General features: G+C 38.2%; 1 protein-coding gene across 1 annotated transcript; it reads left to right on the plus strand.

Moving 5' to 3' along the window:
* Positions 1 to 1,955: 1,955 nt before the first annotated feature.
* Positions 1,956 to 10,973, plus strand: LOC140952698 (carbonic anhydrase-like). The gene is made up of 8 exons (XM_073402140.1): positions 1,956 to 2,059; positions 6,379 to 6,462; positions 7,868 to 7,900; positions 8,788 to 9,104; positions 9,396 to 9,488; positions 9,877 to 9,943; positions 10,359 to 10,516; positions 10,767 to 10,973. Exons 2-8 carry the CDS (start codon positions 6,399 to 6,401, stop codon positions 10,959 to 10,961), a joined length of 927 nt encoding a protein of 308 aa, XP_073258241.1. The 5' UTR covers positions 1,956 to 2,059; positions 6,379 to 6,398; the 3' UTR covers positions 10,962 to 10,973.
* Positions 10,974 to 14,407: the final 3,434 nt, after the last annotated feature.

The raw sequence follows: 14,407 nt of genomic DNA on the forward strand, positions 1-14,407 counted from the left end.
ACCCTGGCTGGCCGCACGTCCCCATTAAGCCCTTATAAGGAAGTACCCCCCCCCCCCCGGGGCCACCGAATAAATCTCTATCCAGTGGAAATTACAGTTGTCAGTTTCACTAATACTTATCCACTCGGTAGCGGTAATTTATCCCATGGATAGCGCTTTCCAGCTTCTAAACAACTGGGACCTTGTGAAAGAGTTGAAGATAAAAAAATATCTATTTTCTGGTTATTGTTGATGATGCTGATGATGTCTTTGTGTATTGAAAATCTGCCGTTTATAGTCCTGATGACGTTCCTCTCTTCAAAAAGGTATGTTAGGTATAGCAACCTCTTTTTGTCCAAAAACCTCATATTTCCTGTTTCCGTACCGCGGGCACATTCTGAGACCCTCCACTGCTCTTGTTGATATATATTGTATCCCTGATTGTATCATTTATAGTAGTCATTAATCAGTCTGGGGGATTAGTTCGTCGCCTTGTTTGTTTTTCAAAAGCATGACCCATATAAAGTTGATACGCAAACAGTCTGTTGAGAGGAGTTTTATCTGTTTTCAAAAACCATGATCTTGTTTGTTCTCCTATACTCTGAGTAAGCCTACATTTTATCATTTTATCCACGGCTGCTTCGCGGCAACTGCATGGACATTCGTGAAAAAAAGTATAGCAGAATTTGCTTTTTGTCTCTTCCTAATGACAAACAAACAACGCAGTTAGACTAGAAATAGAACAAGGAATTTGATTAGAATTCCACAATTATCTAAACTGCCTCGCAGCGTAAGTGTTTCATACGCGACTTATTCTACCGACCATTCTACTTTCATTCTGAATTATCGCGGGCTTCTCTGTATGTCTAGTAGCTGTTCAGGCAGCCATTATAGAAACTGCCAACTTTAAGCTAGCAATCTTTTGTCGAAGAAAAGAGCAAACAAACAAACAATCGCCGTGACTAAATCGTAATACAGCAGTCGACTACCGATAACTCGAACCCTCGCTAACTCGAAGTGATTTTTCTTTCCCCTCAGATCATTTCTATGTAATTTAATCTCCGATAACTCGAAACATGTTCCTGAGCCCTTGAAAAGTCGGGAAAAAATAACAGCTAATTGGCGTCCGGTTGGCATATTTTTACTGGTGACTAACGAGAACAGCTTTACTTCAATCTCAAAACAGTAAAACCCATGCTCTAATTAGGCTGTATTTTGCTACGTTACTTGTTGATTTATAATCTAGAAGTATCTTTCAATTTTCACGCAACATTTCTAGTTGTCACGTGATTACAAATGTTCACTGTACAGGAAAAGCTTTTTTTTGTCTTACTCCCGGCTATATTCTTCGAGCTCCCGATAACTCAAACTTTTTTCAATTTCCCCTGGAGGTTCGAGTTATTAGGAGTCGACCTTATATATTTAAGCTATTAAATATGTACTCACAAATAATAGAAAAGTCTCTTCACAAGTTAACTCCTCGGCGTCGTGATAATTTTTTAAAAAGTAGCTATCGCCCGGACAGTGATTGATGGCTCTTGGCTATGAATTGTGCAATGGCTTCTCAAATAGTTATCAAGGGTAAGACCGGTTTTTTGCGCTTTAAGGTGAGGATTTTAAATGATGATAAGTTTTAGTCCCTTTTCTTCTCTAGTCGAAAAAAGGAAAGGAAATATAGGAAAATAAAGATAGTTAAAGCCGAACGCCGTTGGAAAGATCAGCGATTTCTTTGAGATTTATTTCACTTGACTTCACGTAATAAAAACTTTATATATTTTAGCTTCAACTCCAGAAGCGAATTAATTAAAAATGAACAGCAACAAAAGTGTGATGTCAAGGAATATTTGCCGACTCATTTGATGTAAAGAAATGTCAAATGTCAGTTGACATGGTAACGTAAAAAATTGTTTTAATTAATGAGACTATGCGTATATAATGAAAGTTGATAAGAATTTAAAATTATTTTCCTGAAGCCAATCATTTGTAAAACAAACTGTCTACCAGGTGAAGTGAAATAACACCCCTCAGTATTCTGATCCGAACAAGTCGCTGCATCAGAGTGTTAATCTCTAAGATAAAGGTGAGGATTGTTCATCTAGGTTTTTCAAAAATGAGTTCTAGGTTGTTAACGTTAATTTGACATGTGCGTTTCTGGTGTCCGGTATTGCAAGTACGCGAGCCCATTACGCGATAGGTTAAGTCTGCCAAGTCTGTATTTGCTGGGAAATTTTCCTCAGCCTTTAGTTATTTTAATAAGTTTTTTTTCCTTACTTGCCCTCTTTGTCTGTTGCCAATTTATTCCAGGTACCTGCCTGCATGCAAAGTCAATTATCTTTCACTGATAAGGGATTTATCGAAAAGCAACCAACCGGGTTGAACATCTAAATAAACTAAAGAATGTTTACCCAGTGCCTCCGAGTTTTAATTAAAGAGCCTATTTTCCTCAGGAAATATGAAATTGCACTATCGCCTTTATGCCTATCTCTTGCAAAACTCGAGAAAAATTATGAACTTAAGAAATTTTGCTTGTTTCTAAACTCTTAGTTCATATTTACTACAGCAATTGATCTTTTGCCAGTGTCTCTTAAGATAAACGTTAAGTAGATGCTCTACCATGGTAGATTGAGTGCCGTGAAATGAAGGGACAAAAAATGGTGGCAATGTACCAAAACGACAAGAGAAGCCGTCATTTGAAAAGCAAATATATTATGATGAGGGAATTGTACTAAAATACATAAACGTTCCAGAATTTTGACTCGGCAGTTTCTCAGACAATTTCTTTTATTAAAATGTAATTTCCGTATCTTCAAAGGCGCAAATCTTATTGGAATATATAGCTCCGTAAATTCAAGAGGTTTTTCAAATTTAAGTGGCAAGTTATTTTTTATAAGTGACACCCTATCGTCTCACGGCGAGATATTCATTTTTGTCTACATTCCAGAAGGTTCTCCCTTTTTAATGCAAACTGTAGATTAGATGTGACAGATGAAATGGCAAAAAACAGTATAGAGCCCTGAGCACTGTAAGTGCAATACAGCTGGAGTTCTCTTACCACTCAACTCGCCACTTCCGTATCTTCCCATAATACACTCTCACAAATTTTACTTATTAAGCTTTGTTTTTATTTCCTTTGACGGAGTGGTTTTATTAATATTCCGTGACAGGACTAGCTCAGTCGGTAGAGCGGTTGACTGCAGAGCGGGAGGTCGTGAGTTTCGTATATCCCGGCCCGGGAACGGACCAATACAGGCTCTTAAAACAACTGAGAAATGAAGTCACTATTGTCTTGAAAACGGCTACATCCTTGTGTGGTTCGGATGACCACGTAAAATGGCGGTCCCGTTTCCAATAGGAGACGTAAAAATAGAATTTTCCTTATTAGTACTTTCGTGCAAAATTATGACACTCACTCAAACGTCCGTTGGTGTGGAAGCGGTAGACAAAAGAAAGAGATTTTTCGGCAAAAAACCAAAAGATAAACGAAGAAAAAAAGACAAACAAAAAGAGAGAGTAAATAAAATTAATAGATCAGTGGCTGTTAACAGTATTCGCGAAGAAACCCTCTAAAAATAAAACCAGCGTACTTAAATGACTCAGGGTCTTTGTGCTACAGTTTCAACTGACTGCATGTACTGATTACGTCATAATAGCCTTTCGGAGTAGCTGCAAGAGACACATTTAATGTATATTGGCTTTGCCGGGACGTAATTAAAATTAAATCGCCTTTATTCGTCAGATTTACATACTGTTCAAATTTGTTGTAGCCTAAACTTTGCTCTAAGCATTGATCTATCCGCTCACCGCCCTTTGGACTCCGCTAAGCGATTGTTCATTAGCGGACGATCGTTTATTACCTCGGAGAGGGGCTGTAGAAACAACAAATATCACATACAGCTAAAAATCGTGTTCACTACACAATTTATCTAAAGTCGCGTTAAAGATCAGTGTTTACTACTATTACCTTCAGACTCGTTCTACTGTCATGAATATAACAAATGTTATGCTTTGTATACGAGTTTTGACCAATGATTGTTGATGTGCATCGGTAAATTTAGTATTACTATTCCTCTAAATTCATCTGCATTTATTGTTACTTGACAAGTTTACTTATATACGCTGCTCCAAGCTCAGTTACACAACACCAAACAATGTCCTGTTTGAGTATTACAGTTAGGGTCAAAATCGAATTGGTTGTTCACATGCATTATAGATGCTTTTTGTCAAGTACATTTGACATTTGCCGATTAAAATAAGATGTGTTTCAGGTCATACAAAACGCTAAATTTTAGTAAGCACCCCACGTACAAAAACGCAATTTTTAAACATTTTTATAATGTTATTATTGAGCAGCACGAAGCAACACGAGTATCACATATAACTCACTAGCATTTCAATTATTCCGATCACACATACTTCATCGGAAAGTTTAACAATATAGCTAGAGCAAAGGTGACCCACTATATTTCTAATGATCCTGGCAATGAATCACGTTCCTTTTAGGGTGTGACAAGAGCCCATCAATTTGATCATTGGCTCGTTGGTACGTGTGAACAACCTACGATCAGGCTTTTGTTTGTTTGTTTGTTTGTTTGTTTTTGGTGGGTGGGGGATGGTTTCAAGTGCGAAAGTCGGCTGACGGCCTCCAAAACAAAAAGGGAAGAAGGAGCGCCTGATCGAAGGTTAGAGTGTGAACAACGTTGTGAACATCAAAGAGCACCCAAAAAGATACGTCTTTCCTAACTGAATATGTAATGTTCGATTTGGAGCTCACGGATTTTATGTTGTTTGCCAAAGGTTCTGAGGCGGCTTAAAGCAGTGGACGCTTTGCTAACATCTCTATCTTCGTCTCATATCGTTTCGATCTTCAGGGAGCTTCCAGGCCGGGAAGAGAAGTATGATACGGCTCATAAACACGTATACTATTAAGTACTCGAGTTTTATAATCGCGCAACGAAGCACTTGGTAACAACTTCTACGAGTCGATCCGAATAGAATGAGGCGTCAATATATTGCATTTCATCTTAATGAGAGGAAAAACTCTGAACTGAAAATTCGTCTCCTTTCGACCTCGCAAGCTAGTCGCTCGCAGTAGTCTCAGCTTTCTGGAAAAACATTATCAGCAGTCGCTCTCTTAAAAAGAAGATATTGCTTTATAGCTTTTTCTTATGAGTTATTAAAATGATCCCCACAGATAACGCTCCCCTATTTGAAAATGACCCCCAAAAGCCAATTAACTTTGAAAATGTCTCCTAGCAAATTGGCCGCCCCCCCTCACAGGTAATAATCAGAATAATCGACCAGCCCCTTAGGTGCGTGAATAACCATAGAACCTAAGGTTCAGTCAAATTACAAAAGTACAGGATTCTACAGCTCGAATTTAAAAGATTCAATAGGCTAGAAAAAAACAGCTCCAGAAAAATTATTCTTCAGCTTTCGAACTCCTTTGTTGTTTTATCTGTCGAGAAGTTCAAGTTCTAGCTTGTTTCTGCGTGCATATACGTAATCAGGCTGGTAATGCTTCAGTGCAGGTTGTTCGAATCTCCCATCTTATACTCATCATGGACTGCCTTGAACGTGGTAATTAAAATTTTTGTGCGTCCCAGCAAGTGAAATTTCCATATATATTGGTTTTAATAAAGACATTTTCATATAAAAGACATGCTGTTTTTAGACTCATTTCGGAAGATGAGAAACAAGCTTTCGGAAAAATTCAATTAAATAAAAAAATTATCAAATTTCTTTTATTGATACAGTTGCAAATGAGACAGTATGCACGTAACTAACTTTAATCTTTTAGTAGACAATTTTTAAGCCTGTTTGAATTTGCAGCTAAAACTAAAGAACACTTGATCAACAATTTACACGTGCTGTTCTTAAAATAATAAGTACAGAGGGGGTCATCAAATTAAAAACAAATATCAGTTTTTTTTTATGTAAATCACTTCCCTTCTCTTGACTGTAACAAAAGCTTCTTGCTTATGATCCAAACACTTTTAATTAGTAACTCAAAGGGTTCCGAATGTTCATCATCCACAAAGACAACTGAGCATGCGCAAATAATACCATGAACTCTGAAAACTGGCATGAGAGCACGCGGTATCCACTTAGGTAACTGGTGACAAAAGGGAAAATTTGTGTAAACACGGAAGAGTACGTAATATAACAGTGGGAGTGGACTATAGCAGTTTTACATGGGACTGTTTGAAGTAATATATCAATAACGAGTGCGAGGGTTTCATCAGGGTTAATCTCAGATCAAAACCCGTAAGATTTTCATCAAGGTATCAAGGTTCATGCATGTGACCCAAATATGCCTCATTTATTGACTGTTGTCCTCATGAATGATTTATGACTTTGAGAAGTAAAAAGCATTGTCAATTTTGTTTTTTCTTCTTTCAGAAAAATCACTGCCGACAGTCATGGCAAGAATTTTGTTCACGTTTGTATGCTTAATTGCTAGAGTTTCTACTACCTTGGCGGCAGGTAAGTTAGTGCAAGAAGTAAACCCCAAAACAAGCAACATTTTAAGACCCAGGGTGACAGGATTGAAGCCTAGTCAGTAGAGCTCTGGGGCCCGTTTCTCGAAAGTCCCGATAATTAACGGGCCCTGTAAGCTGTCTCCGTTTACATTAAAGATTGAGGTTTCAATACTGAGTTTTGCATCTAACATGATAAAACTATCAGTTAGTGAAACAAAATGGAGTAGTTTGCAAGCCGGGACTGGCTGTCCTATTATTTATATTTCGATTTGAATATTTGATTTCGGGCCCGAAAAGTTACCTGGGGCCCGTTTCTCGAAGCTCCGGGTAATTACCGGGCCCGTTAAGCTGTTTTGTTTTCCATTTTAGAAGGGAGTTTTAAAAGTTTTGAAAATTATACAGTAGATCAGAGTTATTAGCTAACGAAACAAAATGGACTTCATTAGATGTCAGAACACACCCTACTTTTCTTGAGACTTTGATTTAAAAATATGATTTCGGGCCCGTTAAGTTACCGGGACTTTCGAGAAACGGGCCCCTCGACTTTCGAGAAACGGGCCTCTGGTCTGCTGAACGGGAAGTCATCTTGTTCAATTTCTAAGGCTGGATCATATCAATACTCTCAGTGTCGTACATGTACTTCTACGACGCCCCTCAAATGGCTAAACCTTAGCTTCACCTCACTCTGGAATGATCACAAGGAAAATCCAGTCCGGTTTCCAGGACTCCAAAAAAATGATGAATTTCCCTCAATTATGTGCTTAGGTGCTTAATATGTTATATTTTGAATAATCAGATTGATTCTTAAATAGAGTAGCTTTTTCCTAGACAAGATTTTTGTGTGTGTGAGTACAGACAAATCTCAGTCTTTTTTTGGACAAGAACTGGGTTTGCTTGACCGAGGAGGATCGTGCTCTTTAGCGAGTCGTGAGTCATGCACCTCGAATATTGCTGAATATCAGTTGGATTGATTGTTCAAGCAAAGGCTATCTTGCCAAAGTATTTTTCTGATAAATCTTTTGTTCTGCTACTGGAACAAACCATAAAGAATAAATTTAATGCTTTTTTGATGCAAGAGCTTGAACAGAAAGTTAACCGCGAACACTGATTAATTGTCAGTACTAAATTTTAATCATAGACACCAAGTACTAACTCCCCAACTCTTTTGCAAATCTAGTCAGTCCATGCGACATTTCTTTTTGCTCTAAATGAATTGAACACATTTAATATGCAAATGCAAAAATTATGGGCAGTGTGTTAAAACAAAGAACATACGTTCAGATTTTAATTGTAGTTAACCAAAGTTCGTTTATTTCTTGTTGTGTTATCAGTTCATGCTATTTTAAAAGTCCGATTTACATTTAATTTTCTTTAGTCAAACCTAACTGTAATTTTTATCGTTTTTCTAGAAATTTGGAGCTATGATCTAACTGCAGCTGATGGTATGTTTTCTCGTTTTTAATCGTAGCCTGAATTGCAGCGCGAGAATTCCGAGAAATTCGGAAAAAGAACAAAGAATTAAAACGGGATCCATTAGGAAATTGAGTAATTTTGATTTTCAGTGGACACAAACCTTGTACCAGAATATTTTAAGCGATATCGCATTCTTGTTTACAAGTTTCAAGGGCTATAGATATAACCAGTTATCTGTAATAACACCAGGGACAATTTTTCATGGGAGCCCAAGAAAATAATTGTCGAATTTCACAAGAATTGTGAAAACATAGGTAAAATTCTGAAAATTTCATGTGTAAGATGTCGTTCTGTAAAATTTGACATTTATTATCTCGGGCTCCCATAAGAAATTTTATTTGGTGTTATTACAGATAACTAATTACATCTATAGCCCTTGAAAAATGCAAAAAAGAAGGCGATATTGTTTAAATTATTCTGGTACAAGGTTTTTGCCGACCGAAAATTAAAATTACTCGATTTCCTGCCGTAACACTGAACAGGAATAGGGCGAGGACCTGCGCGATGAAATGGTCACGTGATTCAGGATCATCACGTGAGCGATACTTGAATCGAACATTCGACTGATGGAGACTGACGTTGTGATAGCCATGATAACGTCGAAATATTTCGGTAAAAATCGCTTTGGCTCTGAGTAAGAAAATTTTCTTACCAATATTGATGGCTGGGTTAAATCAAAGACTTCATTATCCGGCGGATTTTTCGATTAGGATCAAGAGCTTCATTTTGCATTCTAACACGAAAAAAAGACAATCGCACTCCAACTTTCGCACCCTCTTGCACGGGAGCGCACGCTTCCTGACAATAAACTGTATGATCAGTTATATATTATATTGTCCCTCTAACTCTTCTCTAGGACCCAAAAGTTGGAGTGGCATTTGCAGTTCCGGTAGTAAACAGTCACCTATAGACATAAGCACCACCGCAGCCATGTATGACTCAAGCCTGGGTGATTTTACACTTGCCAACTACGCGAATACGCCAGCTGGTGTCAATTTTACAGCCTCAAACAACGGTCATTCTTTGAAAGTGTCATTTGACAGCAAAATGTACCACGTTAGCGGAGGTGGCCTTCCCGGGATTTACACCACCGTTCAGTTTCACCTGCACTGGGGATCAAACAACAACCAAGGATCGGAACATACACTGGACGGGAAAATGTTTTCTGCCGAGGTGTGTTTCTCGATGAGGCGATGGCTGCTGTGTGGTGTCAACTGCCCATTTTTTACACTTTACTGTGAACGCATACTTTACGTTTAGTGTGTTACAAAACTTTAGTGTGTAACCAGCTATTTCGTCACCAAAATCAATGGGGCGAAAGTCCATTCAAGGTCCCTTAACAAAATGTCCCGCGAAGAGAATCAAGTGTTACAGGGCCAAAAAATTGTTAGTATTAAGGTGCCCTTATCCCGTCACTACTATAACTGTACTTGTAATGACTTGAGTATTATTTTCAATTTGCAGCTCCATTTTGTCAGCATGAACACCAAATACTCCAACCTCAGTGAGGCGCTAGGTCATTCAGATGGTTTGGCCGTGCTGGGTGTTTTTCTTAAGGTAAACATGTTTGCCTCTTCATAAAACGCATTCACTCCCAGACTCGTTTTTAAAGACGTGTAATAAGTGCCCACCTTACGGCCTTGAATGGATGGTTTCGCTCAGTGTTGACAATTTCAAGGTCAAAGAGAATTTCAATATCACAGAGAAATCGCTAGAGTTTTCTAATGGCATTCAATTTTTGTTTTGGTTGTTTTACTTTGTTATTTGTTTATATTTGTTTGTTTTTTTTTCTAGTAAAGACAACAATAAAAAATTCAAACATTTGTAGTTCAAAAGGAGAAGTATAGAGGAATGTCAAAAGGGGTAAAATCCTAAGTGAACTAAGGCACTAATTATTCTTTTTAATTATTATTACTATTATTATTGCTTTCTAAACTGATGTTAGGTTGGCTCAAGCGAAAATCAGTACTATCAAATGTTCTTGGATCAAATCAACTCTGTGATGTACGAGGGTAAGTGGTTTTGCCAGCATTCTTAGGTCAGGAGGATCAGAGAACCGTTGCGTGTTTTAAAAACTGTGCAGTAAATTTAATATTTGAGAAAACGCACGCAGTGGTTCGAAAAGCCTGCAGATGTGTTATAGGTTCTTCTATTATATATAATTCTTTCTTTTTTCACATGTATTTAAGGCATGTGTGATCGTTTTTTTTTTCGTATGGAAGCGAAGTTCTAAAACTTTTATGTGGCCCCTTGAAGATGCTTCTAGGGCTTGCCCTTTGTCCCGAGCCTTTCTTTATCCTTTACGGTTGGAATTGCTGTTTTTTACCACAAAAACATCCATGATGTAAAATAATCTCTAGCGCATTATTTAAAAAATATAAAATATAAACATTTAAGTGATATTTACTGTTATCTTCCACTTCACAGGTGATAGTGTGAGCTTTCCAGCATTCCCTCTTGTAAATCTCCTTCCAACCGACAAGACCAAGTACTATCGGTACAATGGTTCGCTAACAACGCCAACCTGCAATGAAGCTGTTACCTGGACTGTTTTCAACGATCCTGTTAAGATTTCACAGGCTCAGGTAATTTTTTTTTCTGTGTTACTTGTTCTCATCCACGTAATTTTCTAATTAATTATTATTATTTTTTAAATTAATGTTGCACGAATTTTAAGGTATACGCCTACACAAAGAGAATTATCCTTGCAACGTTCCTTAAGATATGTCCTTCAATTCAGACAACCTCTTATTATGTTTCGGTGCTAACCTCAAAACAGGTGGGAGACGATTCTTCTTTTGGCGAAAGAAAACCATCTTATTTTTCTCTTTACAGCTGGGTGCGCTGCGTTCCTTAAAGATGAACAACACCATGAACATTGTCGACAACTATCGCCCAGTTCAGAGCCTTAACAATCGTAAAGTGAAATCTAGCTTCAGTTCGACACTGACCGGAGAAGGAATTGCTCTTAAAATATCTAATGTCGTTTTGCTGATGGTGCTCCTCCTAAAAGCAGCTTTCTGTCCTTGAATGATTCGGCAGACCAGGTCCTCTGCCAAAAGGGGGCGTAGGGGGTGTTACTCTGTACAGTTCGGGTGGGGGGGGGCACAGGACTATATTCAACAGCTATTCAACAAGATTTGAACAGTGAGCTATTAAAAAATGTGTAGTTAGTTACTTTGTAAATTCGTTTATATTTACCCGTCGGAAGATGAGGATATGAAAGTAAATATATGAAATTTCATATATTTGAACTGCTGGTACTTGAACGAATTAATTGATAACTCAGTTATCTACGCAAAACAAAAAAAGGTCCATTTTATACCTTATCTTTACACAGACATTCATAAGCAAAAGATTATATTAATGGTTTGCTTAGTTAGGAAGTAAAGTTCACAGATCGAAGCTTAGATTCTTTACCTTTGGACAGCCACAATTACAAAAACTAGTACTTCAAAGCTGAGGTTGTTAATTGCACCGTTTATTACCGAATACACTGCTGTTTTACTGAACGCTTTGAAATCTCGCTAGTATAACACTGATTAGTAAGTGTTTGAAGAGTCAAAGCTTGTGTTGCGATCTCAGTACATTATTTCGAGAAAAATGCATTGATATTTACATTAACTTAATGTTTTGTACATCATTAACGATGTATCACCTATCTAGTGTTAAATAAAAAACCACTCTAATGAAATAAAAATGAAAATGCCTTAGATTCAATCAGTATCTTAAATCATACCCCATTCCTCTCTTTAGAAACGATAACGGCACAGCATTGGTACCGAAGCCTCCCGCAGTTGTTTCTCGGGTAGTTAGCGGGGGTGCCTCAACTATTGGCCATTTTTTCTTTCCTGCCTCTTGTCAGTCCCTGACGTCTTTGCGAAAGTAAACTCTGCCCAGTCTCTTTCTCCTTCATTAAAGTGGCGAATTCCTAGGCACATACCAATCCCACGTCTTTTTCTTTAGAAAGAGATACACATAAATTGTTACAAGACGGTGTTGGACTTAAGTCAGTGATGTTGAAGAAGTATGTTAGATATTTTTCCCAAGTCCACTAGTTCAAACTAGTGTTCTAAACACTGCACTGCACGTGGGGTTCGCATGATTGAGGTTTTTTTTTAGTAGTTGCATGTCAAATTAAGCAACTGCATGCTGTAAGTCAGCCATTTTTTTTCGTAGAGAAGAACAAAACTCAGTAATATTTTAGCAAATAAATAAATGTACACAACTTAAGTGAACAATAAAGCAAGTTTATCTTTGTCATGTATATATAGTGTATGCACAATAGTGTATTCCCACCTCTAGAAATTATACGTTCCCAGGCTCGTAAGGAGGGGAGGTGCGACGGGTGCGCTCGCACCCACCCCCCTCCTCCCCCCCCCCCCCCCCTCACAGGCGCCAGAGGTCCACTTTTTTACTGATCAGCGATTTAAAGCAAAGTGAAGTAGGAGTATTTTTCTATTCTAATTTACTGATTGTGTAGTAAAATTGAAAATGCTGTAAAAGAGGTCACAAGCCTGACTGTTTCCACGAAACGTGTTTCCTCCTTCGTAAAGTATAATAAGGGGATTTGGTTTGCCTATAAGACATTTTTAATTGCTCAATAAAATTCCCTTTAGTCTTCTGCAAAGCGTTGTATCTGAATTGTTATTTAAACAGTCGACGAGTATGAGATTCCCTTGTTACTGTTAGCTTGGAGTTTGATGCAGGGACCGCGCAGTGGAAGGGGGTGGGAGTAATGCTAAAAAAAACATCGAAGTTACTTTTCTATTTAACGTTTTACCGAAAAACTGATTATTTTATATTCTACCGTAAATTCGCAGCCATGAAAGTGAAGCTCCTGTTCTTCTTTTCTTTCGCTCTTGCATCAGCTGCTTCAGTTCAACATGGAGCTAAACGTCCGTTGTCGAACAAGTTCGAAGGTTCGGAGAATACTTTTTGCTGTTTTGTGGAGAAACGTTTTTTGTTGCTGAAAGTATATAAGTTTTATCACACCATGTTAGTTTTAACTGCATTTCCAGCCATTTCAGAGTGCTTAAAATTAAAAATTTCGCGGGGGAGCATGCCCCCGGACGAACCCCGCTAGTTGACTCACACTGACGCGTTCTAAGTGAGCCACTCCCCACCCTTCAATTGCAAACTTGCTGCGCTATTCAGTCTCAGACAACCAAAGCTTCCCCCCCCCCCCCCCCCCCAGAGACTTGCCCCTCCGACCTCATTTGGTCCGTCTCCTCGTTGGATCCCACCTCCCCATAAAACAACCTGGCTACGTGCCTGGTTCCTCTTACGATTTATTTCACCTGACTTGTCACTTTCCATATCGTAGCTTTAACTCCAGATGCGAATGAGAAATAAAAGCAGCAAAAATATCACATACATACATACATGACTTTATTTTACCTCCAGTTTACAGAGCAGCTCAAAAGCTAATATCTTCGAGAAAAGAAAAAATGATAAATAATAGAATAACATTACTGAGTAATTATTAATTATTAGATTGTACATTGAAAAATTCCTAGAAGAGACTTTCCCGAAGACAGGGTCTTCTTCAGAGTATTTTACAGAAACCTTGCTTTGTTACATCGTCGCGTTTCGTTGTAAAATAAACATACTACTCTTGCCGAAAATGGTGAAAATTTCATAAGCGCCCAGCCTCGAATAAGCGCCCACTCTCAGGTTCCAAACATTTAATAAGCGCCCAGGGTGGTTAATCAAATAAATACGGCCTCGTACCGCATGAGTGTTTGAGCGGTATTTGTGATAGCAGCTGTGATACTGTAGGCATTTTTTGAGTCCCAGGCGCTACTCAGTTTTCGTCTCTGCTTCTCCCGTTTTTCTTTATCTTACTTGAATACAGTTTCTTCGAAACGTTTTCAACGTCTTTTCTTGCTCAAAGTAGAATAATGGTGAAGACATTTTGCAAAACAGCGAGTATCTCGCGGTGACGTACGGTAGAACTACTGTTGTGAAGATTTCTTGTAGTTTAGGCATTCTCAAGTAGTCAAGAACTCTTTTTGTCTCTATTTTTCTTCTTTGTAAATAGCTCCTACTAAACTTTTTTCCAGGCCTTCACTTGCTTTAATCCGAAAAAATCTCACAAACATTTTCAAAACGGCGCGCCATGTTGAACAAAACAAAAGAAATTTATAAGTTTCCTGTGACGTCGTTTAAAACCACTCCAGAGACGGTGGACTCCGTTCTAATGTTCTCAGGTAGAGAGTTCCAAGTTTTACAGGCAAAATACTTAAAAGATCGCGCAGAATGGCCGGACATTTACGCATAATAATGAGCTGCAAATTTCAAATGATTTGGACCAGGAGTTCTTTTCAGAAGTCACAGCACACCTCAACCTTTGCTACCTCGTATGGTTGCACCTGCTAGAGAATGCAAGAAAAGGTTTCTGTTCGTTACACCCGAAGTGCTTTGAATTCTGTCAAATGACTGACACTGGAATATTTTGAACAATGAATGGCGTT

The sequence above is a fragment of the Porites lutea genome, chromosome 11, assembly GCF_958299795.1.
Source record: "Porites lutea chromosome 11, jaPorLute2.1, whole genome shotgun sequence".
In the NCBI taxonomy this organism is placed as follows: domain Eukaryota; kingdom Metazoa; phylum Cnidaria; class Anthozoa; order Scleractinia; family Poritidae; genus Porites; species Porites lutea.

Bases quoted from the DNA above. Each gene is read 5' to 3' on its own strand.
- LOC140952698 (XM_073402140.1), top strand. From the start codon at position 6,399: ATGGCAAGAATTTTGTTCACGTTTGTATGCTTAATTGCTAGAGTTTCT. The intron at 7,901-8,787 runs GTATGTTTTCTC...ACTCTTCTCTAG, and splicing joins TGATCTAACTGCAGCTGATG to GACCCAAAAGTTGGAGTGGC. The intron at 9,489-9,876 runs GTAAACATGTTT...AACTGATGTTAG, and splicing joins TGCTGGGTGTTTTTCTTAAG to GTTGGCTCAAGCGAAAATCA.